The 26,493-nt window shown below is 33.2% G+C and overlaps 1 protein-coding gene across 1 annotated transcript in view; it reads right to left on the reverse strand.

The window, feature by feature from the left end:
- Nucleotides 1-6,657: 6,657 nt before the first annotated feature.
- Nucleotides 6,658-26,493, reverse strand: part of LOC100920453 (MOB-like protein phocein) — a 59,292-nt gene continuing 39,456 nt past the window's right edge. Inside the window, exons 1-8 of the mRNA XM_031960263.1 lie at nt 25,629-25,753; nt 22,392-22,454; nt 17,717-17,817; nt 14,435-14,477; nt 14,152-14,238; nt 10,891-10,970; nt 9,271-9,382; nt 6,658-9,140 (exon numbers count right to left, since the gene is read on the reverse strand). Coding sequence (XP_031816123.1) covers nt 9,009-9,140; nt 9,271-9,382; nt 10,891-10,970; nt 14,152-14,238; nt 14,435-14,477; nt 17,717-17,817; nt 22,392-22,454; nt 25,629-25,688 — 678 coding nt within the window. The 5' untranslated portion in view covers nt 25,689-25,753 and the 3' untranslated portion in view covers nt 6,658-9,008. Of the gene's footprint in view, nt 9,141-9,270; nt 9,383-10,890; nt 10,971-14,151; nt 14,239-14,434; nt 14,478-17,716; nt 17,818-22,391; nt 22,455-25,628 lie in introns of the transcript that reaches the window.

Raw genomic sequence — 26,493 nt, forward strand, 5'->3', positions numbered from 1 at the left:
TTAAGAACTTTGATCAATGAAATAAGCCTGATTCTAAAGGACTGGTGATAAAATACTGAACCAGTTCCAAAAAAAGATAATGGACCAAATATATGCAAAATGAGACAGACATTTCATTTAGGACAAGGTCAATATAGGAATTTTTTTTTGCTTGACTATATCTATTTGTTAAAAGGGTTTTCTTCTTCACCAAGGTAGAAGAAACTTGCAGATTGCTAGAAACTGAATCAGAAAAACCTAAATTCAAATCCAGCCTCAGACTTTTACTAACTTGTGTTGTCTCAAGTTGTTCATCTGTAAAATAGACATAATAGAATCTACCTCCCAAATTTGTTATGAGGATAAACATATTTGCAAAACACTTTTCAAACCTTAAAGGGTCATTTAAAAAAATGCTATTATTATTATTGTTGTTGTTGATAAAATTTTAACTTTAAAAATGCCTCATTCATCTTTCCTGATAAAAGTATATGAAATGTGATTTTATCCAAGCAAAGACTTGTTTTAAGAGGTACCAACAATAATACTATATAAAATAACATATACTATAAGGATGCTTTTAATAATGCCTTTGAAAGACATTTAATTTTTTCTCTATTACCTTAAACCTGCTACTTCATATCTGTGTGACGTTGCATAACTCATTTAAGGTGTCCGGTCCAGTATCCTCATCTTTAACATGAGAGGTTTAAACTAAATTATCTCTTGGAAGATCTCTTACAGCTCTTAATCCCTTCGTATTTTTGACATTGTTCAGTTTCCTCCACTAAAGTGCTTCCCTGATGCATCATGGTTAAGAGACAAAAATACTGGGAACAGCCAAATTCTGCCAAGTCATACATACCAAAATGCAAAGCATGTGCCAAGCATCTGAAGACACATATGAAGGAACTCACAGACAGGTTGATTACTAGGTGATGAATTGCTTTGGCTATAGCAATTCACAAAGACAATCTATCGAAATGTGGAGGGGGTTACAAACTGTCTCAATAGACATGATGACAAAATCACACATCCCTCAAATGCTGTTCAATCTGGAATAATCTTGCAGATTAAATTTTAGTCCACTTCAGTCATAGGTTTCCTTAGAGGCCAGAAAAACCCTGAAGTATCGATTTAGCCAAATTTCCCAAATTCCTTTGAAATATTTTTTATTTTTAAAATTTCATTTTTCAACCTCTTAAAAAATGTTTTCTGCATAATTTTGAGTGTGACAATTTCAGCTCTTTATGCTTTTTATCTACACTACTCAATGTTTCTCCTGAGACTTGAGAGCAGAAGGGAAGTACCAAATGATGACAACTATAGTAGTAGTAAGCACTAGTTTAAAGAAACATATTTGATCCCACACAAGGGGATTCCATCAGGTTAATATGAATCTACTGAAGAAGCTCTGATAAAGAATCAATGTATTATGAACTGGCTAATGGCAAGTAAGTACAGGCTGGAAATTTAGAGCCGGTCTATTTTTCATTTAGAATTTTAAGGCAGGAAAAGAACATTTATAATCAGATAATAATAAAGAATAAACTACTCCGTGGGAGTAAATTAGGGTCTTTGGAAATCAACAAACATTACTACTATTTAGTGTACTACATTATAGCACAACTGTAGTAAATATTTTCCAATGCCTAAAAAAATTCATAGATAATCTGTAAATGTTATACTCCCAGGAAGCATTGTCAAGTCTGTCTGACTGTAGTATGGATATTTTTAGAACTGGAATTTTGAGGAACAAATGAGTAGAAATAATTCTCTCATTGGGCATGTAGACAGCACAGTGGACTTGAAATCAGAAAGACTCCTCTTCATATATTCAAATCTGGCCTCAGGCACTTATTAGTTGTATGACCCTGTGAAAGACATTTAATTTAACCCTGTTTACCTCAGTTCCTCATATGTAAAATGAGCTGAAAATGAAAATGGCAAACTGCTCCAGTATCTTTACCATGAAAACTCCAAATGAAGTTAGAGTTGGACATAAGTTAACAAAGTTCTCATTTATAGGGATCACTAGTACTATGTGTGCTATACATGAAGACATGCATGTCTTCAAACTATATCCAATTTGAGTTGTCTCTACCAATAACACAACTACATTCAAAATAACACACCTAAAAAATTCAAGACAAATCAATATCAGGAGTTCATTCCTTCCCAAGGATAGGGCTATTTCAAATGACTATTTTTTAAAAGCCCTATGAACATTCTTTCAGCTCTCTTCCCCATTGTGAATGTCAAAGTTTTGCTATGGCAATGGCTCCTTAACTTATTGGACTTACTGGAACTTGCCTGATTTGCTTAAGTCAAAGCCTAAACTATATATCAAAACATTTTTCAATAAAAAAAGCAAGCTTAGCCATCCAATGTAAAAAGACATTATTGCATTTACACATTATCATGGCTAATGGTACACAAAGTAGAATTACTTTGAACTGTTTATAAAATAAGGTCTCCAAATTATGTCATGATATGATCACCTTTATGTCCATAATGGAGTGCAATGGTCTTAAAGGGCACTAACTTTATTGGCTTATATTGAGAAAATCATGTTGTAAGCTATTAAATGTGAGCTGTTACTAAACAAAGACCAGATAATCTTTTAAAGTAACTTCCAACTCTAATATATAAGGGAAGTAGTAAGATTCAGTGGAAAGAACACTTGATTTAAAAAATTCCTGTTAAACTTAATATATACTTTGAAAAACTGTATGTAACAAAAGTTCATGGTTTAATATATAATGCTCTTTTTTGGTTGTACTTTGTTTCTTAAAGATTACATTCACAGTTTTTAAAAAAGCTTATAAGAGAAAGGAAACTAAACTTGGGAATCAAAACACTTTAGTTTGAATCAATTCATCTCTTGTACTATCTATATGACTAAAGTAAATTACTTTTTTTGAGCCTTGGTATTTCATTAAATAAGAATACACTCATCTAGCTTATCAACTTTATAAGGTAATTTGAGAAGTGTTTTGTAAACCTTATAAGGCTACCTCTCTGTGGAACCTATATAATCTATACAAACATGTACATGTGTGTCATTAGTTTAAATGTTAAGCACTGGCTACATTTGGAAGTTATTATTGGATAAGTATCTGGAGAGAAATAGCAATCAGCTGGGGACACAAAGAGAGTCAGCCTCAAACTTACATTATTGTGTCATCCAAGACTTCTTTTATAGTCCAGGAAGTGACTGGGATCTTTTAACACCCCCAGCATCTTCTAAATAATCCTTAAGAGAAATTCTAACTGCAATTAATTTTCAACATGCTTTTACAGCTACTATGATGCTAGTTTCTGCCCCATCTCCCTCTGAAGTTCAGCCAGAAAGAGACCATCTGCAAATTAATGTTTGGTTAACACTAATTAAATTCCTGTTGGAATTTAATACATGGTGCCCAAGAAAGAGCAGTCACTGAATCACATTGTTGAAGTTAGAAAGGAACTAAGGGGGTAATAATATAGGAGAGTACTAGATTTGGAGTCAAAAGACCTGAGTTAAAATACTGGCTCTGTATCTTACCTGTTACTTTGGACATATTACTACTTAATGTTATACTCTGGATCATAATTTCCTTAGCTATAAAATTATGAAAATCTTCCAACTCTAAATCCTTTGACTTATGAAATCTAGTTTAACTTGCTTAATTTACAGTTAAGAAAAACAAGTGCATATGCTTAAAGTTTTAATCTATCCCCTGTATGAAACTCAGGAAAACCACATGCAAGATTTGGGGAGCCATAGGTAGGAGCATAATATATAATAAATAAAAATAAGTGCTGGTATCAACAGTGGCTAGTACTCTCCATAGCAGGGTCCACATTTCAAGGATCCAAAGACAAGAAGAACAGAGAGGATCTTTTAAGAAAGATACAAAGATTATCAAGTACTTTGCTAAGTGATAATTATGGGAAGAATTTGAAGACTGTAGAATTATTCAGTGGGGACTATGAGAAGGGGGAATTTAATAATGATCATATGAATTAATGGTACCCATGTAAAAAAAAAAGCAAGATAATCAACTATTCTTGATCTCCACCAGTAACAGAACCAAAAAGAGGAAGTGATATAATGTCTAGAAATACTGAAGACCTGAGTTCAAGTCTTCCTTTTCATATACTTGTGTGACTCAGCAAATTCTTTAAACTTGCATGCCTCGGAGATTTACTAAGATTGTAAACTGCAGAGCAATAATCATCTGCACTAGTACAAATAGAGGGTGTCTCCTAAATGGAAGTTCCTTATACCAATGAAATGACATTTTATTAACTGGAACAGGAAGGATTTAGGTTAAATACAGATGTGACAGAAGGAAGGCAATAGGGGCAATCCCGGTGTAAAAGCAGCAAGCAGGAAAAAGAGAAGGTGAAAAAGATGGCAGCAGCAATTCAGCCTCTAAGATATTCCCATGGTTCAAGAAATCAGCACCACCATGGGGTTAATGCTAACTCCTTAAGACTTGGGTAGGTAGGATTTCCAGTGCAACACCTACAAGATTATTAGGCACAATGTGCATTATTATAAATTTCATATGTTTCTATAAAGAAGTGGTTTACAAATTGATTTTATTACCATCACAACCCAAAATTACCAAATTCAAGAGTGATGAAAGAAAGGCTAATTTTTTAATCCTACAAGAAAATAATGACTTCAGATTTTAAAAGATAAATAGGGATTAAAAAAGGGAGGTAAAAATATCAATCTATCCTCAAAATCCAGAGAACGTATACCTGCCATCTAAAACCAAAGAAAAAGTTTATTTCCTTCCAGAAATTCTCACAAATCCTATTAAACCATAATTACTACTAAACTATAAAACAAACACAACAGAGGAAGAATCCTTTAAAACAATAATTAAAGGATAAGACATTCCTATAAACAAGTCATTCTCATTTTAAAAGTCTCATCATTATTTCACACAATGGCCACAAGCTAAATCCAAAAAAATCCCTTACTAGTACACAAATATTATTTAAGAAAATAATATTTCAAAAGTTATGAGTTATAGTAAAAGTTGCTTATATGACCCTTGACCTTAAGAGAGGGGGAAGCAGCAACTATCGGAAAATATTGCTTGTGGGAAAAACAGGTTCTTACCATTTGTAAAAGAAATTTAAGGAAGAGTAAAATTCTATGATATGTTTTTAAAAACAGAAATGGTTTTGAAAATGGACATTTTTGATAAATCTTAGAACCAAGGTCAGAAATTTAGATTATAGTGTTAATATCTTAGCATTTGTATTCTTTTGTGAATTCAGGATACTTACGAAAATTTCATCTTTTGTTCACCAAACTCTATTATAATTATTTTCTTTGTACTTGAATCAAAACATTGTACATAAGAAAGGGAGAAATAAAAACAGTAGACACTTAAATAAAGTACTGCAGAAAAGATGAATAGCTCCAAGTACAGAAAGAACCCCTCTCTAAATTTTAAAAATTAATTTCCACTTTGTGGAGTGAATACCCTCTAGTGGATTTAATTGGTAACACTATGTTTATAATATAACCAGGACACTGATTCATATAACTGTTCAATTAATTACTTTGATGTTCTCACTGATATGTTTCAGAAAATTCATTGAACTGGTCAACAGTAATGAAACAAATACAGTTGCACTCATTATCTATCCATTAGCTTTATATTAAAAATGGAAGCCAACTCTAATATTTCTAACATAAAGCTTATACTATATGTAGAAATAAAATAAGCTTGCAGTGGCAACAAGCAGTTGTAAAACTGAAGTATTTCTAAAAACTGGAATTTATATACTTAAACTCAGCTCTTACCATAGGGAGAAAATTCGATATCCCAACAGGCAATGGACCATTCACAATTATCAAAAATCTCAAATGTCCATCATTTGCAAAATTCTGGTTATGAAAAGCCACCAAATAAATGCTAACTTATAATTATGCCCACTGGTTTGAAGATATCTGGGGGTAAAGGTAAAACAAGGTCAGTTAAAAAAAGTTATGGCTTCTGATTAGACTTTTTTTTTTAAAGAGTTAACTATCATTTTGTTCTTAACAACTAAACCCACCAAAAAATTGAAAAGAACAACTTTTTATATGTGTTAAAATACCAGTAAGACCAATATTCTCTTTAAAAAAACAAACCAACCAACCAAAAACTTAATTAACCAAAGGTATAAATAAATCCTTACCATCAATGTTTCATTACACTTAATCTTGTTTCTACAGAATTTAGGGGTAATTAGGTGGCTCAGAAGATAAGAGTGCTGGGCTTGGAGTTAAGAAAACAAGTTCTAATCTGACTTTAGACATTTACTAGCTGTATGTTCTGGGGCAAGTCACTTAACCCTGTTTGCTTCATTTCCTCATCTGTAATAATGAATTGGGAAAGGAAATGGCAAAATATTCCCCTTGCCAAGAAAACCCCAAATGAAGTTACCAAGAGTGGGAAATGACTGAAAAAACAACAAATTTAGGTAAATCTCATAGAACAGAACTGAGAACCTACCACTCATATAAAATCAAAACCTTAAACTAAAGAACAGAAAAAGGAGAAATACCGCACAGAACTAGAATGAGCCATTTATAGAAAAATGAATTATAAGAAGTATCTACTGTCCCAGGCATGATAAAGATGAAGAGAAGAGTGAGCCACAAGGCCAAATACGCCAGCATGGAAAGTGAGAAATTTAATTTTAACCTCTTGACCTTTACAACATAATTAAAAGTGGAATCTAATTTCCCAGCATACAGAGCCTTTAAGTTCACAAATTTTCCTCTTAAAATACTTACTATACAAATTGATGGGTTTGCCAGGCTCTTTAACCTTTTGTAGTAAGGGCCTCATAAATACACGTACATTTTTAGATAGATCCAATAAACATCAAGAAAAAAAAAAAAGGAACTGTTTCACTTAGGTCTTTTATACTCAGGTTACATAATGTAATAAATAAACTTCACAGTACAACATATATGAGAATGAGATGTCAATATGAATACAAAAGCAAGACAAACTATTGTAAGATTTTGTTTGGACTTGTTTTTTGAGAATCAACTCCAAACATATAGTATATGAAAGATGGAATAAATGCCTTAGGTATTTCCACAGTGCAGTGAGCTATACTATTGAAAATACTAAGTAAAAATATTAGTAGGTCATCTCTTCTAATCATTGCTTTAGTCACCAAGAGATGAATAAAGCCACAGAAATTCATTAGGATATGCATTGCTAAAGTAAACAGCTACACTGTATTGATTAACTAGAAGTATAACTTCTTCCTTCCCAAATTTAGCAATTTTACTACTTCAGTTGGTTTACAGTGAGATTAAAAGAAATGTAAAATTTCAGAGACAATTTCTTATTATGACATATGTAATAAGATATCCTTAAAGATAGAACTAGAGGTGGGGCAAAATATTTTCATAGAAAAATGTCTTAATTAGTAGAACATACTACTACCAGTCAAATACATCTGAACAAAAGGCATACTAAAAAAAAATTTTCTAAACATTTTCTATACCTTATATTATTCCACATTTCCTTATTGTACATTTTATAACACTCATATAAAGTTCAGCCTCAAGTTGGGAAAAAATGGTGATACAAAAATGAATATTTCACTTTTATTTCCAAACAACCCTACCTTCTACACTCAAAAAATATTTTTCTCTCCTGGGCACTTAAAACTGCCCAAAAGCCTATCTTTTTGATATTTTCTTCATTGTTTGTACTCTCTTATACCCTATATTACTGTATAATGCTTCTATGCAATATGATAAAAATGAGACAAGTGCTTTTTAAAAGATTATATTCAGTTACACCACTCAAATTAGCAAATGTGAAGTTCTATCCTTAAGGCATTTCATTTTAAAGAGATCCACTAGTGCAACACCATTAAGTAGCACTCATGGATCCTGGGAATTATTGCAAATAATCTCACATGCATACACAATTCAAATATGAGATTTTTTGGAAGGGGGAGAAGGCAATATTTTTCTACCCATATCTAAATATTGTCTAGATTAACAAAAAGATTAATATTACTCATAGAAATATCCAAACTATTTTAAAGACTAAAGGTTTCCAAATATTTAGTTAAAATAATTCTGCCAAACATAAATAAATGAAAAAGTGTGTCAGTACATTTTTCTTGTAGTGTAGTATGAATGTTAATATGAGGTATAATCTGTAGGCAATTAATACAGATACATATAAGCATATAAGCCTTTGCAGTAATAATTCATGGTAGCCTCAAAAAGTATTTTTTGGTGAGGGGATTGAGGGAAAGAGGTAGGAAAGAAAGGGGTTTCATTGGGAGAAACATTTATTTGCCTTAGCATCATTACCATGATGTATGCAAAACTTATAATCCACTATTACAGAAAGGTAAATCTAGAAAAACATACAGCTTTCAAGTATGTTGGCCCAGAATATACTTTGTGTAGCAGAGTAAGGTTAATATTATAGCATTAATAACACTGCACTTGCTTTTACATTTGGATATACACATAATCTTCATAGATGTATGTCAAAATTCATAAGGAGACCATGGAAACAGCTTTTTTAAAAACAGCTACAGTTTAGTCTGAACTGTATTATGTAGAATTTCTTAGAGTATTCTAAATTTAGGACACAAAAACTAAGGGGAAATGTTGCTATTTCATTAGTAAATGGCTTATGTGAAACCTAAAGCTCACTCATCTTTTTCTGATAGATTTGTTTGATGAGGATTGTGATTCAACGATTGTTTAGCAGCAATTTTACAGAATTGTAAATTCTTTTTATTAACAGGCATTATAAACAGATAATACTAATCTTATTTAAAAACCATGAGTGCCACACTGGTGAATATACAGCTCATGAATAACTTAAAGTCTTTCCCATTTTAAAAGGCAACACACAGCATACAAAACTATACTAAACAAAGAAGCTATAATATGAATACATGATTGAAGTGTCTAAAATGATATATACAGTACATAATTAATGTTAATTATGTGTTCAGTACATTTTTATGTATGATTCCCATCATGCTTCACTCTCCCCAGACACTGAATTCTGCACTTCCTCTTCCAAAATTGGTACAATCAGGTTATCCTTAGACATCAAATTATATTTCATCACAAATTTAGTAAATCGATGACACAAAAATGTTTCATTCTGTGGAATGGAGAAAAAAAATTTTAATTTGTAATCCAAAAACAAAATCAACAGAAATGTATACCACCACTACCACAAAACTATCACCATTTGATTAAAATAGCCATCACCAACAGAGTAACATACTTACCTCATATTCATCAAATATTTGCCGATGATGAAAATAAGCATGTGAAAATATTCTGTAAATTCTACGGCATACTGATCCTAGTTTGGCTACAGATGACTCCTTTATGCTAACTCTACAAAAATAGAGAAAAAAGAAATCATCTTTTTATTTCATTCAGTTAACTAATACGACTCAAAATTCAATCTTATAAAATACTGTTAAAAGTTTTAAGATGTTAATATGATGTACCAGGACTCCATTTAGAACTTTAACATTTTGTCTTCTCGGTAATTAGTAACAATGAAAAGGTATTAGTTTCATCTTATTTCTTTCTTGAAAGGAAAAAAATACATTTTCATGACTTTTTAAAAACTGGCATTATAAATCTGAACTATGCTTTTATTTCAGCTCTCAAGGTAAAGAATCTTTTTTAGTGAATTTCCAGATTGTTGACTTTCTATATTTAAGGCTTTAAAAATCATTACCAAATAGAAAACAAATACAATAAAGGCTTGCGATTATAAAGCAGAACATATTAATGTCTCTCAATTTTTACTGCAATGTCTAATAACCCTTCTACAATTAGAACAAGAAATGAACTTCTCAGACTTGATTAATTCTACAGGTAAGCAAAAATTTAAAATGTATAGTCAGCAACCACAATGGTAAACTCAAGATGATAATCAACCTCTCTTCTTTAGCATGGGTATGGTGGTCATCTGTATGTCAATCATATATATGGTGCCCACACCACTTCTATGTTGTAATTATTTCATTTGGTTTAAACATACTGATGCTGGTTGTGGTCCCTTTAAGAACTGATTTCTTTCTTTCTTTCTGATTCCCAACCCCTCCTAGCTAATGGATTATCAATCCAGGAAGCTAGGACCTTTGATTTGCAAATCCTGGTCCCTTTGAATTCCAATAGAAGGTGTGGGCCTGTCCCAGTCACCACCCGGATCTGAGCCAACTTGGGCTATCCCAGCCCCCATTCTCATGATCTGCTCAGGTTTCCCAACACTCACCAAGCAGACTCAAGCCCCCACTGAAAGCCAAAAGGAGCCAACCTGGGACTCTACCCACAGGCCCCTTTAGCTGAATCGCTCATTATAAAAGACTTAAGCTGGAATCCTCTCTTTGCAGAGGTTCTAAACATGCAAGCGTTATGCCTGGCACACCAGGGATCTCTGTCCACTGGACTCCTGTTTCCGGTGCTCTTCTTATCTCTACCTTCACCTATTTCCTTAACTATACTTAAACCTTACTTCCAAACCCCATAATAAACCTCTTTTATCAATCTAGTTTTTCGGGCCTGTAAACTTCTTTACAGGGGACTCTTTGCACCACTTCTAGACCTCATTTAACTCTGTATCCTTGCACCGAATCCAAAGGGGTTGTAGGGGAACTCTATTTGACTCCCTGTATCCCAAACCAGCCACTAGACCTCAATTAAACCCTAATTTCATTTAGGTACCCCATATCTAGACCTCATCAATACGATTTAATCTCAAAACCTGTATAACTTAAAACACATGATACCAGAAACATAATTTGAGTAAAAAATGCATTGTAGTAATAACTTGATACTCATTAAAATAAAACATAAAAGAGATAAATAGCACCATATTTAAAAGTTTTTACCTGCTAGGGAAATATTTATTGCTATTCAGAAGACATGCTGCACCATCAAGTGTGTGCCTAGTGTAGTCTATAGCAGGACACTACAAAAGAAAAAAGTACAAAACGGTATCACCAAACACATCTATCTCTATTATTGTATATATTTATATGGCAAGAACCAAAGGTCAAGCCTTGTCCTAATCCAAAGAACAGAGAATAATAATAAAAAAAAAAAGGCTGCAACAATTCAGACAGAAATAGAACCTAGCAAACAGTGAATGCAAAATAAAATTCTTCTGAATTCTTGGTGGTAGAATCAGATTAGAATATGCAAACGAATTATCATTTTAGTAAACAAGACTTTAATATGCTAATGTTAGACTTCTCCAAGACAAACTCTCTTTCCCTGTTCCTCCCCACCCTTACATTCCAGCCTTTAAAGAAGTTTTAAACAAAGAAATCTACATCTAATATAATCTCTTCATTTCAATGAAGAGAAAGAAGGCCCCAGAGAGAAATCAAAAAGATCTTGATTTAGCTAAGATCACATAGTAAACACCAGCCCAAGAATCTAACTTCTAGTCTTTTCAGTGTTACCACACTACTGTACTAGAAAAAAACCATCTGTTTAATTCTACTTCCTGCCTCATCCCATCAGCCATTATTGGGTTTGGCTAGCACTAGAGATTCTTTATATTACAACTGAAGAAGCTCTTCTCTATTGTACACATCATATCAGCAATACTGAAACCTTTCCTATTCTAGTTTTTTTTACTCTTGCTACTGTCAAATAAACATCTGGGAGAAAATGAGGTAGCATGGTTTTGAGGGGAAAGTGTTAAACTTGGGAGTCACAAGAACTAAGTCTGAATATCAATAAACTTCCTATTTGGACACTTAATATCTCTGGCCTCAGCTTCCTCATATGTAAGTCAAGGAAATTGGACTAGAAGGCTTCTGAGTTCACTTCCAGCTTAGATCTATGATCTTAAGGTTCTCCACTCTTTCAGAGGGCAGATAGGATGAAACCAAGAGTAAACAGAGTCAAGCAGAGACCCAAGCAAGCAAAGAAAAGGACTGAAACTCGGGTAAAAGAAACAGTAATGATAATTATGGTTCTATCCAGTGGAGAGAATATTTTTAAAGCAAAATATACTTTTAAACCTGCTATTTGGGAACTACCAGCTGTTTCAATGCTGATATAGCACCATAATAAGCAGCTATCTTTATGTGCATATTCACATTCAAAGCAATATTAATTTTTTCAAAAATCTCCAGATGACTACTAAAATATCATTCCCACTATTTATTCAAATAATACACCTCCCAAAATACACATCCTTCACAGTTAAAACTGATGCAATAATGATAGATGGTATAAGCATGAATATGACTAAATTCATAAAACTAGCATTCTTTTGTCTTTTGATAAAGAAGTCACTGTTTGTAAATTGAGCATCATTTGTTCCTTTGGATCATTATCTTAGAATCCAACTAATGCCTTTGTTTCAGAATGATTAAGTTACCCACATAACTCCTGCTTTCTTCCACAACATATAATGATGCTCCTCTTCCTATCCTTTAAGTGTTTCTTCAAATACTGTTTAAAATTACCCTTTACCACACAGTCACTGCAGAGAACTCTTGCTTTCACCTATTTTCCACACATTTCAATTCAGAAGGGTAGCAAATAGAATTCCAATATTGATAGATTAGTGGTTTACAAGACCTCTTTAATAGTGGTCTCATTTTACTAAGTAATATTATGTTAAGAAAATATTAAAGAAACTAGCCATGACACCTCTAGGATATCCAGCAAGTTGAACACATCCATTTATCAAGACCCTTAATCTAGAGTGCAACTTAAACTGACTTTGGATTGTTTTATCTTTTCTAGATACCAGAAGACATACTAATCTTGTTTTGTTTCTACTTTTTTTTTGTCCATCCCTGTCCTCCAAAGTGACTTAATAGTAAGGCTCAATGAAAACCTTTAGTTCTGTTTTACTGCCAATAGATTTATCTAGATATGGGCTGGGTACTTAGATCTCTATTTTCTTTAAGTTTAACATCAATTCAAAGGATGTGATATCAACATTATGAAAGAAATTAGTCTTTGAATCTTTTGTTCCAGGTCCTAAGTCCTCCACAATAATCTTCCTCCAACTACAAAGTAACCTCCTTGGGAGCAGGGACTGACTAATGAAGGGTGGAAATTCAGGTTGTGTAACTTCAGTAACATCCAATTAATGGGGAATCAAGTGAGGGACTTATGCTACAGAATAGGAAATAAAAGGCTGCCTTTGGAGTTTCAAAGTTGTGTCTCTTAACCATTCTTGCAAGGATGTAAAATAAATCTTTCCTGAATTCATCAAAAAAGAAAAAAAAATCAGTCTTTGTAATAACTATTCAATAAAATAAGCACTTCAAATATTGTATTCTAGAGTATTTTTTTTTCCCTCTTTAAAACAAACATTACAGAAGTAGAAAAAGGTAATCTTAGGTAACCCTTACTTTAGGGTTCTAAAAGCTGCCAAACAGCATAACTGACTGACAACTCTAAATTTACCCTCAAAGTCTGCCTGCCAAAAAAGATACAATGAACAATTATCAATGCCTACAAATAAGAATGAAGATTCTGAAGACTTCGTTGCAAAATTCAGCAGTGATATGGCAGATTTCAATGTATATAACACATGGAAAAAAAAACCCCAATTATTTCATGATATTACAAAACTCAAGAGGTTCATTCATATTTAATAAGTATATAAAGTTTCAAATAGTAATCACACTATTCTTAGAAAAGGAAAACATCATGAGTTATGATTCATGCACTATGTCATTTTTTTCCAGTAGACTTAAGATTATTTAGATTACTACAGTTTACAGAAAGGAGAACTAACCATCACTTACTACATCTATAACTGTTAACTACCAATGTGGCTCTAGGTCATTTATATCACGGTTCCAGATGATAATTACAAAGAGTGCACAAACCCTTTGATAGTATGGGTAAATAAAATAATTTGAATTATTAGTAGAATGCAAGTTTCTTCAGAGCAAAATCTATCATTTTTATTTTTGTATTCCTAGTACTAGCATTGTGTTTGAACTTCAAGTGCTTAATAAATATTTGTTAAATTGAATATAAGCAGTTCCAGTTAAAGATATGTCCAACTTCTTACAACTTATAAAACTTCACTACTCATGTATTTAAGTAAAGAATCTATATTATAAAGCTACACTCAATCACATTCTAATTATTTTAAAATAAATTCTTACCTCTTTTGGAGTTTTATGAGCTGCACAAAGAAAAATCCATTGTTCAGTTGCCGTCATCTGAGTACATGTATCTGGATGGCACTCACTCTGTTAAAATATTTGTACTTAGTCTCAACACATAAACCTAATATAAAGGCACAATACTCAAAATCTGTAAGAGATTCTAAGAGAAAGCATTTAAAATTCTGAACAATACTCTGTAAATACACAGAAAAAGTATAAACACTTTCACAAAGATTATAGTTGAAACATAAAAATCAAAAAATTTTAAACAAAAAATTACCTGAAGTTTGACAGCAAGTCCATTTAGCTCTAGGCAGAATTGCCTGGAAATGCAAATATATAAATGAAAACATCAATCTTATAATTTTCCAAAGATAATGTTTAATTAAACATTCATTATATTTGTAACAAAAGAGTAACACTACACTACCACTACAATTCAAATAGTATATTTTTTCCAAGTACTTCACAAATCTCATTTATTTTTAACTAGAATGGAGGTATATATAGTCCCCATATTATAAAAATTGAAAATATGATATAAAGTAAATAAATTTCTGTACAATCTAAGATCAAAATATTTCCTTTTGCCTAGCTACAAATTAAAACATAGTTGAAAATAAAATTTATAGTCTTTCTTAAATCTGATAAAGCCATGACCTTGAATATCCCTTTCAACTCTAAACATAAGAAAATTCACCAAGACAGGAGTATCATTTTGATGGAGTGAACCCTGAAACTGTCCTTGACCTTTGGAGTGAGCCCTGAAACTCTCCCGACAGGGACCCAAAACCCTTCAGGGAAATTAAATGGTTTCATTAAGATTGGCCCAGGACCACTACTACTTTGCTCAAATTTAAGTGGTCTTATTTAGCTGTTGATCTGGACCTGGTATCTCTATTGAGCTAAAAATTAGCTCAGGACCATTCCAGTAAGTGATCTCATTCTACTGGAAATCTAGGCCTGGGGGGCAGTAATCTCATTCAATTGAAACTTCAGTCTCAGATCTCTTTTAAAGGGCAACTTTGGGGTTCATTTCTTTGCAGAGGCCAGAAAGCAGGATCATGCCTTGTCAAAGAATCTCTCTCTCCTTGGCATAGCTGCCTGCGAGGACCCTTTGCCAACTATGAAGACATTCTCTTCTCAGCTTTAACCCCTCTTTATTTCTCTCTGCCAGGATTTCTCTGCTAGACCTTTACTTCTCTGTCAGGACCTTGCCACTGAGGAAGTCGGCCTCCTAGCAAAAGCTGACTTCTCAGTACCAATAAACTTCTTTTTGCCAATCTAACTTTTTGGGGTTGGTGAATTCTTTCATGTTAGACCTGCACCGGCCAGAAGGGGTTCCCACAACTCTCTGCCTTGTGCCAAACCTCATCAATTTTGTAATATACATTGGTAGCTGAAGAATTATTAAAGTAATATGTATGCCACACAGTCTAATTTTCAATTGCCAAAACACTGATTATTCCTAAAAGAAAAAAAAATTATTTAATAAGTTTTAGTTCACTGCCTCAAAAAAAAAAAAATTCTAAACTGACATCATAAAGTTAATTTTTTTAAAAAAAGGCTTTAGTTCCCTAAAAATATAACACTAATACTATGGAAAATAAAAGAACAATCTCTAAAAGAAAAATGCAATATAGTTTTTAAAAAAAAAAATCACCCGGTAAGAGAAGGAATCCTATCTTATTAATACCATGGAAGAACAATGTAATTAAATAAATAGCAAGAAGTATCTTGATTTACTTTAAATTAGGAATACTACTATAGTGGCACTACTGATCAACCAAAGAAAATAACTCTTATTTTCTTTCCAGATTCCTAATAATAATATTACCTTTGGAATTTAAAAAAATATAAAAATTGCATATCTAATATATTATTTATATTATGTGCTTTGAGCTATATTTTTAGTGGTGAACATAAGTTTTATCTCACCTGGTTCCTGTTATCACCAAATAGTCAAGATAAAATAAAGTATGAGTTGCAATCTGTGACCAAGGAATATAGTGAATTTAACTGGCCTTTACTGAAATAGAATTTATAACCTAAGATTCATCAACATCTCGTTAAAAATACTGTTAAACAACTACCAACAATGTCTCAATGTAGCAATTTCAAACAAAAATCTATCATCCCTGAAACTTTTTTCTTAAAACACATTAAAGAGACATTTCCTGAATGTATAGAATACTGAAAAAAACACTTAGTATTATTTTTTTTAAAGGGTAACAAACAATAGCACTAGGCTAATAGACCATGGATGAGAATTCTATTTTGAATTATTCACTTAATAAAGTAAAATAAAATAAAATAAAGAGTTCTATTAGACCTAAAATAAGAATACTACAAACAAAAGATGGTTTCCTTTTTCTTAGAAGAAAACTGACAAATAAATAGCCTTTTTTTTGGTATTGACACTATCATACTACAACTATGCAGAGCAGTTAAAAGTTGATTGAAATTTAATTAAAGAGTATGGAAAAGTTAAGGAACGTAAGAAAATATTATATTTAGTAAAAAAGAATCATAAAAATGACTGAATAAACCTATATTTTTCAATAACTCTGAAGATTAAGTTAGACTCATTTTTTTTTTAAAGAAAAAAATGGAGCAATTTATTACTAGTAAAGTAACTTAACCAGGAAAACCATATGGAATACGAAAATGATTCAGTCTACAGAAGGGGCAGTATTTTGAAGCAAGGGGAAAAAAAGTCTTACCCTAAAAAACAGAGTGATAGCAACAAGAAGTGAGGTGTTTTGTCATAGGCAGATATGGCATTGCTAAGGGGAGGTCATATTATCTACTTTAGTCATAACATGAATCAACTGAAAAGCTATTTTTAATGCCTCATTCCACTCCATAATTTTGATTCCTAATTCAAACTTCCCAAACCAAACTCCAATCTGGATTTTAAAATCGGAATTTAAAAGCAGTAATTCTAAGATTGAGCCTAGCAACTTTATGACATTGAGATGATCATACTGTTATACCCAAACTTGTTTCAAAAGCTGTCACTCTCTTCATCAAAACAATACTGAAAAAGATTTGAAAACAAATTCTTTATGTCAAAATTCTATTCAAATTTGGGTTTACAGGTCTATGAAGTCTTACAGAGTCCACAAAGTCAAAGAATAATGAAGAATGGCAAGGGCATGCTATTAAAAAGTTAATAGATACTTAAAGAATGAGTAAACTAGAAATATTCTTATGGAATAAAATAATAAGTAATTGAAACAACATATAAAAAAGATAAATGTCAAGTCCAAAAATTTAGTAGTGTGTTAGAGCAGATACTTGAGCAAACAATTTATTAATAACTCTCTCTGAAGCCAAGTTCCAGTTGTCTCAATTTATTATGAACAATACTGATACAGTAAATGCCAAAGGTGAGAAGATTATAGCGTTAAAAGGCACAAAAACTTTGCCATTTGGTTTTTTAAGTTTCTAATTACATAGGTAATTTATATTTATGTATTATAGTTATCATTGAATCAGTATTACTGAAACACATTTAGCAGAAGTCAGGCAAATAAAAATACTAATAGTAATTCCCTACCTTAAATGTTCATATTTCCATACACCTTCATCTTGGCCTTCAGGTGGTTCAAGAATTTTGTCAATATTGGAGCAGTCTGCCCTTATGTTCTGTTGAATATACTATGAATAAAAAGTCCTCAAAGTTATTTAAATTAAACACAGTATAATACATTGCCTGTCAAATTTTATTTTTAAATATATGTAAATATTTTCTGCCATTTCAGAAATTTCAAAATGCTTCACTTTTATGTGAGAAATAAAGTGTATACAGTCCACAATCAATAAGCCAAAGTCAGTAACTACCACGCAAAAAAGCTAATTCTTATATATCTTTTAAATGTTCTATTATCAAGGAAATTAAATTCTAATACATACGAAAGACATTGAATTTATCAGAACTGGAATTGAAACTGAAAATCATTTTCAACTAAACATAAATTTTAAATTACATGATGTGGTAGAGGGTTGTAAGAAATTCCAAAGTATTCAGTTACTATTAGCCACTTCAACTAAAAGTAAAAAAAAAAAAGACAAACTATTCAAATGAAATCAAAAAGTTCAAGACTGAATTTGGTAACATAGTCAAGATTTGCAGATATTTTTAAACTTGAAGCATAGTCTTGAATATACCACCTTCCTAATTCCATGTTCCCCCTTCAATCCATATTTCATACTATTGCTAGATTCACCTTCCCAAATCATCACATTCCATATCCTAACTCTGCTAAAAATCTTTCAATAACTCCATGATTCCTCCCTAATTAAATTGTTCTGTCTAGTTTTCAAAATCCTCCAAAACTTTATTTCCCTACACCTATCCAACTTCATTTCTCACTGCTTCCTAACACTATGTTTTTAATTAGATTGGTCTTATTACTGTGCCTCAAAAAAAAAAAAAAAAAAAAAACTATGCTTAAATCTTACTTCTGTGATTTTGCTCATAGTTCTGCTTCCCTAAGGAACTGGATCTAGGTCATTAAAATTAATAATTTATAAGCTGATTTACTCTTGATGTAAAGAGATGTAAGGTATAGTTTTTCCAGAAATAATTACTAACTGAATTGTAAAATGTAATAAAAAAAAAATCTGTTACAAATGTAGCTAAACTGCTGAAGTTAAAAGAATCTTGTACTCAGTTTCTGACAGAGAATGGAAAGAAAAAAAAAACATAAATTTGTTTTTAGAGTGGACTCATTTCACTTAGGCTAGCAGGACAGTAGCTTCTCACAATCTGATCCCAATACAGCAGAAAAGTTTTTAACCCACTGTTTTTCTGGCATGGGCCAGGTCACTGTTCCTTAGGCAGACTGGTGACCCTCTGCTCTTAGGAGACTCACAATATTAGTGCTGGTCTTTAAAAATCCACTAGGATTTAGTCCTACTACATCTCAGAACTCTCAAACTCAAGCAATCCCCCAATCTCAGTCTTCCCAGAAAAAGACATATGCCACCATACCCAATGTATGAAAAAACATTAATATTATAGTTAGGAATACTTGATTTTATTTTCTAGAGATCAGGTACTACAATTTTTTATCTTTATACCTCCAATACCTAAAACAGTAGTAAATATGTATAAAATTTTTTTAAAAATGAATAAAATCATGTCCTAAGGGTTTAGAAGAATTTCAACTACGTCTAAAAAGTCTTCATTTTCTGAAAAGAAATCAGTGAGGAAATTTTCATTAGATAAAATTTGCTATATGTGACTTTGTTTTGTCATTTTGTAAACTATCATTTTCATCAGTTTCTGCTTCCTTTATTGCTTCACGTGTATCTTCATGGAATTCCGAAAATAAAAAAGATTGCCCAAAGTGGGAAAAAAAATTCTCTACTCTTCCACCCAAGTTTATTTCTTGACTTCATTTATTTCTAAACACAGGCCAGTTTCCTTCTGATGCTCCTAAAGATAAAAGGAACTGAAGCGAAGGAAAAAAAGTTAAAAATTAGAGTTTTGTCATTCAAGTTTCTTACTTCCATGTAGCAGAAAATATACACTTGGGAAAATCCCAGATGGAATATCTAGCCAAATCTCTGAAGATATTCTGCATTGTGTAACATTTGTAGTTCTACCTTATTTATTTTGTAATCTTGTCAAATGGAGAGTAGTGCTATCATCATTCATATATTTGCCTTTGTTTATTTGATGCAAGGACATAAACTTGGTGGTGCCAAAAATACTTCCTATATCTTAACAAAAGCATGAATTTTACTTCTTCTATACTTATAATGGATATACCTAAATTCTTCAAAACATTAAATTTAGTCACTTCGTAAAAATTTTATCTTTATGCTTATGACTACTTAAAAATATATATTTACTTTTTCTGGAAGATTTGTTTTTTATAAATCTTTGTTAAATATCATTCCATCCCACCAAATCATAATGGAGTTCTCTTTCACTTTTAATATCCAATCTAATTCCACCTCTTTGAATCTTAGTAAGGGCAAAAACATCTTAGCTCACCATGTCAAAAGTAAAAAAGCAGAAATCTATGAGTCTACTTTGGTTTTTGTTTGTTTGTTTGTTTTTTTGGGGGGGTTTTGGCTGAGGCAATTGGGGTTAAGTGACTTGCCCAAGGTCTCACATCCAGGAAGTGTTAAGTGTCTGATGTTAGCTTTGAACTCAGGTCCTACTGACTTCAGGACTGGTGCTCTGTCTACTGCGCCACCTAGCTGCCCCTTATCAAAATATTAAAACAAAACAAAAAAAAAGTTCATTTTTTTGTTACAGGCAAAGAAGCCTGGAGTTACCGGTTCTTAACAGTATACAACAAACAACAATAATCATGAATGGAACAAGTATTATATAAAGAATGAATTATAATTGCACTTTCTATACTGGAAGCTTCAATTAGGTCAATAAAATCAAATAGCTTTTTGATCATAGGACATAAATGTGAGGAACAAAAGAAATGACCTCTTGAATAGCACAGAATTTTTGCTTCTAAAAATTTGGCTCAATTCTAAATCAAATCTTTAATGGACTTCACCAGAAACTCATAACCAATTGGGTACAGAGAAATCCTTACTATATTTTCATTTTCTTTTATAAATTAAGGCAGATAACTGATGCAGTAGAGTGCTGTGTTTAAAATTAGAAAGACCTGGGTTCAAAACCAACATTGGACATTTATTAGCTCTGTGTTCTTGGGTCTTCACTTAAAGGCTGTCTGTCTCATTTTCCTCATTTGTAAAATGGAAATACTTAGACCTGTCTCTCAGGGTCATCATGACAACAAAATGCTGTCATATATATTACATTACAACTATTTAAATGCTATATCTTAATATGTATAAACTTTTTCTACTCTACTGAGTAATTTTAACAAATTTTTTTAAAAATTAAAAGAAAAAAAATTTAGATACTTCTACTAGGTTGTCATGCAACTTTTATTTATTATTTTCATGTTGTTGTTTTTTGTTATTTTTATGTCTTCCTCATTAGATATGAACTCTTCAAGGGAAGGGACTGTCTTTTAGCTTTCTTTGTATCCTCAGTATTTAGAACAATAGCTGGTACATAAGTAGATGCTTAATAATATTTTTTGATGGATTGACTGATTCATGGCTCAGTCTGACATCCTGAAACAAAACAATGGCTGATAAAAATTTAAAATGAATATACCTTCCATAATAGTTAAATTAATTTTAATGAAATTTGATTTGTGGATAAGTAGCATTTACAAAGACAGGTTGAGAATAATTGCTAATTAATCTGGACAAAAAGGCAACAACAAAAATAGTTCAGAGGGGATATGGAAAAATAGGATGATTCTGTCACTCAGGAATAACATTTACTTTTAAACACTGTAAATAGCAAAATTTACAGTGTAAGATTCAATTTTTTGTTTTTGGGTATTTGTGTTTAAATTGGTAAAGGAAAAAAGTACCAAGAAAAGCAAGTTTAAGACAGCATCTCACAACTATCATAATTAAAATAGCCCATACAGGCAAATATTGAGGTTAGTGGGGCTAGATCTACATTAAAATTAATGAAAATTGTGGAGGGTTTCTGCCACTATATTAACAAAAATGACCAAACTCTCTGACCTAATGATTCCATTTCTGAGGCTATAGTCTACAGATTTTATCAAAATTAAAAAGAATATGTATCTAAATAAAAGTATCCATAGCTACTTTGTCACAGTCAACAAATAAACGAAACCCAAAAAAACTAGAAATCCAAGGGTTGGAAAATTGATGTACAAATTACAGAATATTAATGTAATAAAGTATTATTGTGCAACAATAAAGTACAATGAATATAAATAAATATGGAAAGACATGTGAAATGATATGAAGTTAAAATAAGACCTATAATGACAATTTAAGAAGTGACAAAACAGCAAAACAAATATTTATATATAGATTAAGAAAAGGATATAGAATAAAATTAGCATAATTTGGTTAAAATGTCAAATTGTTCCAGTCAAAATGTTAATGATTTTGTTTTTATCATTTTATTTGAAGATTTATTTCATATTTATTCCATTGTTTATTATGTATTTTTAGTTACAATTACTATCAGTAAAGGGAATTTCCTCATTTGAGATTTCCCTAAGTCAATAAAAACAGGTTCAGTCCTTAGTCCTGTTACTAAATTTGTAATAAAAATTTTAGAGAAAGATATGATGATACATATTGAGTAAAGTTTGTAGGTCATAAAGTTGTTAGAAGAAAATACTTCCTACCTGTTGAACAGCTAATGTGCTGTCCATTTCATCAAAGGATTCATCAGGCCAATTATAGAAATCCTATGAAAATACAAAAATTAGGAATGGTCATTTCAACTTTTTAAACTACATTTCAACATCTAACAACTAGAGAGGGGAAAAGACCTTATAATATGGAATTTAGAAAAACAATTTTACAAATTGTACACAATATTTTCAAATAAACAGGAAGATTTTTGCTTCATCTTAAAACAAATTATATTCTTTCTTTCCATATTTCTCAACATATACTCTGAGAAGTTTTATTGAATTACTAAGTTAAGGTATATTTAATACTATGACAGCTTAACTATGGCAACTTATCTTGAAAATATTTCTAAATATAATGTATAATTGTTCAAATCAATTAAAATATGTTAATTGAGCATATTAATTTTCCTTGATCAAGGCTACCAAATTAATAGGTAAATTTTTTGCCATATAAATACAAAGTAAAAGGATCCTATAAAATGGTTTTATTCCCAGTTCTAATGCAAACCAACTCTATTAAAATGCAATGATCATCTAAGTGTAATGAAATTGAATTACTCTAATACTCAAATGGATCTAATTCAATATTAATAGCTTCTTTAACAATTAGGAGTAACAGGAAATAAATACAACAAATTAACTTTAGGTAATCTTGAATATACTATCATCTCCTACAAATCACAAAAGTGCCACCAAAAAACTATGCTGTAATAATTCTTTTCACATGGTTTAAGCATAAGCATTCATTCATACATTAAGTATTTATTATCACCGATTATATACAAAACACTTAGGCATTGCTCTAAAATGAAACTGTTCTTGCTCTAAAAAAAGCTCACATATGTCTTTGGGGAAAGAGCATGCACATAGATAAGTCAATACAAATTTATATGTAGAATAAATGCAAAATAATTTTAATACACATTGTTCTTCAAAATTATTTTAAAAGCTGATACACATGCTTAAAAAGTAACTTACCAGACAAAAATAATAATCTTTAGAATTTACACAAATAATTATATGACACAGAATGATCATTTTAATTATTCATGTTCACTATATTTACTATGAAACATGTCCAGAATCAAGATTAATTAAATTTCTCTCATTCCAACCATCTACTTAACTGTCTCAAAACAAAAGCAGGTGAAAATGAGACCAGAGATATCCCATCCCTTTAGTTTTGTCACCTAAAATCATAAATTTGGAGAATGAACAATTTCCATAAGAAAAAATTCATTTATCTCATGTTTGGCATACCAGACAAATGACAAATCCTTAAGTAGTCGTTTTTTATGTCAGACTTTTTTGGATGGCTACTTTTTAATTTTACAACATGGACCTATAACAGTGTATTTTGAGGGGGGGAAGAGAACTATAATTCTTTCTACTATAACATAGCTATCATTTCTCACATAAATATCAATACACATTAGATGTTACCATATTATTAAGGTAACATTTTCTGAACCAAAAAGTATCACCTAAATACATGAGAAGATAGCAGTAAGGTGAGTATAAACATCAAGATAGGAAAAAACCAAAGTTCATAAATTAAGAAAGCTAATTTAGCACAAAGATAATGTGGAACCAATAATAACAATCCAATGGAAAAATTTAAAAAAAAAAAAAGGTCGATAAAATTACACTTAAAAAGAAGAAAGTTCACAAAACAAAAGAAAAATGTTTGAATCTGTTACTAACTCAGGAAGATAAAACTTCCAGGAAAAACAATCGACAGTCATTAAATTGTTCCTTTCAAAACAGGTCAAATATTCTGTGTTCAGTTAAGTGCTGGAGAATGGCATAATACATCTTTAGCAACATACTTCACCCTTTCTGTAATTTTTTTCTTTTTCTTTCTTTCTTTTTTTTTTTTTTGCTGAGGCAATTGAGATTAAGTGACTTGCTCAGGGTCACACAGCTAGGAAGTGTGAAGTGTCTGAGACCAAACTAGAACTTAGGTCCTCCTTACTTCAGGGCTGGTGCTCTATCACTGAACCAGCTAGCTGCCCCTAAATATTTATTTCCAAAGTCTTAATGACATTTAATTTGATTTCTTTAAAAATACTCTAGAGGTAGAGATTCTTTGGTTCTTTGGAGGACTTTGGCTTATTGCTAAAGCCTGTGGATATTCTTAGAATGATGTTTTATAGGATTATAAAGGAAACCAGTTACACTGAAATAGCTGCTTATATATATTTCCATATATACTATACATATGTATGTATATACATACATATATACATTATATGTATAATATGTATATATGTGTACATATATATAATATACATATATACATTATATGTATATGTGTACATATATATATATTCCCTGCACCTAGTGTAAGGCTTCGAAGAAAGTCCTATGAGGTAGTCTAGTTGATAAGTCTAGGAAGCAGTTGGGAATTTTTTTTCAAATGCAGCACCTCTTAGCCAAATTTGAAAAGAAAATATATTAATTTAAAAGCACGGATTCACCCCAATTTAGTGGTTTGTTAGACGTTAGCAAAACCAGAGACAGTTCACTCCCATAACCCGGGGAAGGGCTAACCCGGAAAATGCAGTCACTGCCTTCTAACAAGTCACAGCCTGATGGAAGAAAAACTCGCCGGACTAGAAAAGCACACAAGAACTTGTCAAAATCAGACCACAAAGCCCGAGCCACCTCATTTACGCTGGGACCTAGATGGAGTTCATAGTCGACCCAAGCTGGGATGGAGTTGGGGAAAAGGAAAAGGGGGAAAGAGTAGGCTGAGGAGGGGGAGAGAACTGTGTTTACACTCGCACTTATCCGGGGCCTCCTCCCCCGCGGGGGGGTGGGGTCCTCTGGGTCTTCCCGGAGGAGGGGGGGGCGGGGGGAGGGGAATTGGGACGGGAAGCCGGGACCGCCAACAGCTGCTCTTGACAGTCTCCTGACAGACAACCCGAGGCCCCTTCTCCGAGGCCAAACTCCCCCCCCCCCCAACCCCCACTCCCGGCCCGATCCCTAGCGGCCTCTCTTCCGGAGCCGCCCGAGGCTGGCGGCCGGCGGAGGACCAGCCAGTGGCCGCGGAAGCAGTAGGCCGGACACCAGCCCCTGCGGGGGGAGACTTGCCCGGCCCGTCCGCCTTCTGTCAAGACTCCATCCCGGGGACAAGCCTCTATCCCCTTCCCAGCACGGTCAGTCCGGCGTCTCGACCGGCGCAGAAAAGCTCCCCGCCTCCAAAGAGGCCTGCGCTGGTACCTGAGCTTTGGTGCCGGGCCTGTTTCTCCTCAGCACTGCCGTCCCCTCCGCCATGACCATAGTGCCAGAATCTGGGCGGCTAGAGCCGGTACCCGGATGTTGGGGGACGGCTCCCAGCTCGGAGGGAGGGGGCGGGGCGGCGAGGGAGGGGAGGGGAGAGGAGCCGAGGCGCCCAAGGGCTGGGGAGGAGAACCAGCCGACGGAACAGCCGCGGCGGGGGCAGGCGGGAGAGCTGCAGGCGGGAGAGCGGCAGACGGAGTCGCTCTTTTCTGGGAGCAGGCGGGAGAGAAACCGTAGAAAGAAAAAAGGGAACAACTGTGGCGGAAGGACCGGAGATCTGGGAAGGAACGACCAGATTAGAGAAAACTGGGAAGAAAAAGGAGGGAAGGCCTCGCCGGAGCGGGGAGGGGCCCGGGAAGGAGGCGGGAATGCTGGAGGGAGGGCCCCGCCTTCGGGCGGGGAGAGAAGAAGACCTGGAAGAGCCTGGGAGGGCGCACCTTGGTGGGAATGGGCTGCGCGCCTCTTATCGGAGGCTTGTCCTCGGGCTGCATGAAGCGGTTTTAGGAAAGCGTGTGGGTCCTGCAGTCTTTTTCCATAGCAGTCTTTAGGCCTGAATAGAGAAAGAGAATCCCAAAGATAAGTCGGCCATGATGAAGGGCCTGGAGGGTGTACGGTTAGAATCCCTCCTAGGGCTTGGGATGTTCACCCTGGAGAAAGGAAGACTTGGTAGGACAAAACGGACTATTTAAAAGCCCGCCTATCTTATGGAAGCTTTGTACCACCGGACTCCAAAGCATCAGTAGATAAACATCACAGCCGCCATTTAGGCTCGGCGGGGGAAGGGGTAAAGGGCTAGCCTTGGGAT

The sequence above is a fragment of the Sarcophilus harrisii genome, chromosome 3, assembly GCF_902635505.1.
Source record: "Sarcophilus harrisii chromosome 3, mSarHar1.11, whole genome shotgun sequence".
NCBI lineage: Eukaryota > Metazoa > Chordata > Mammalia > Dasyuromorphia > Dasyuridae > Sarcophilus > Sarcophilus harrisii.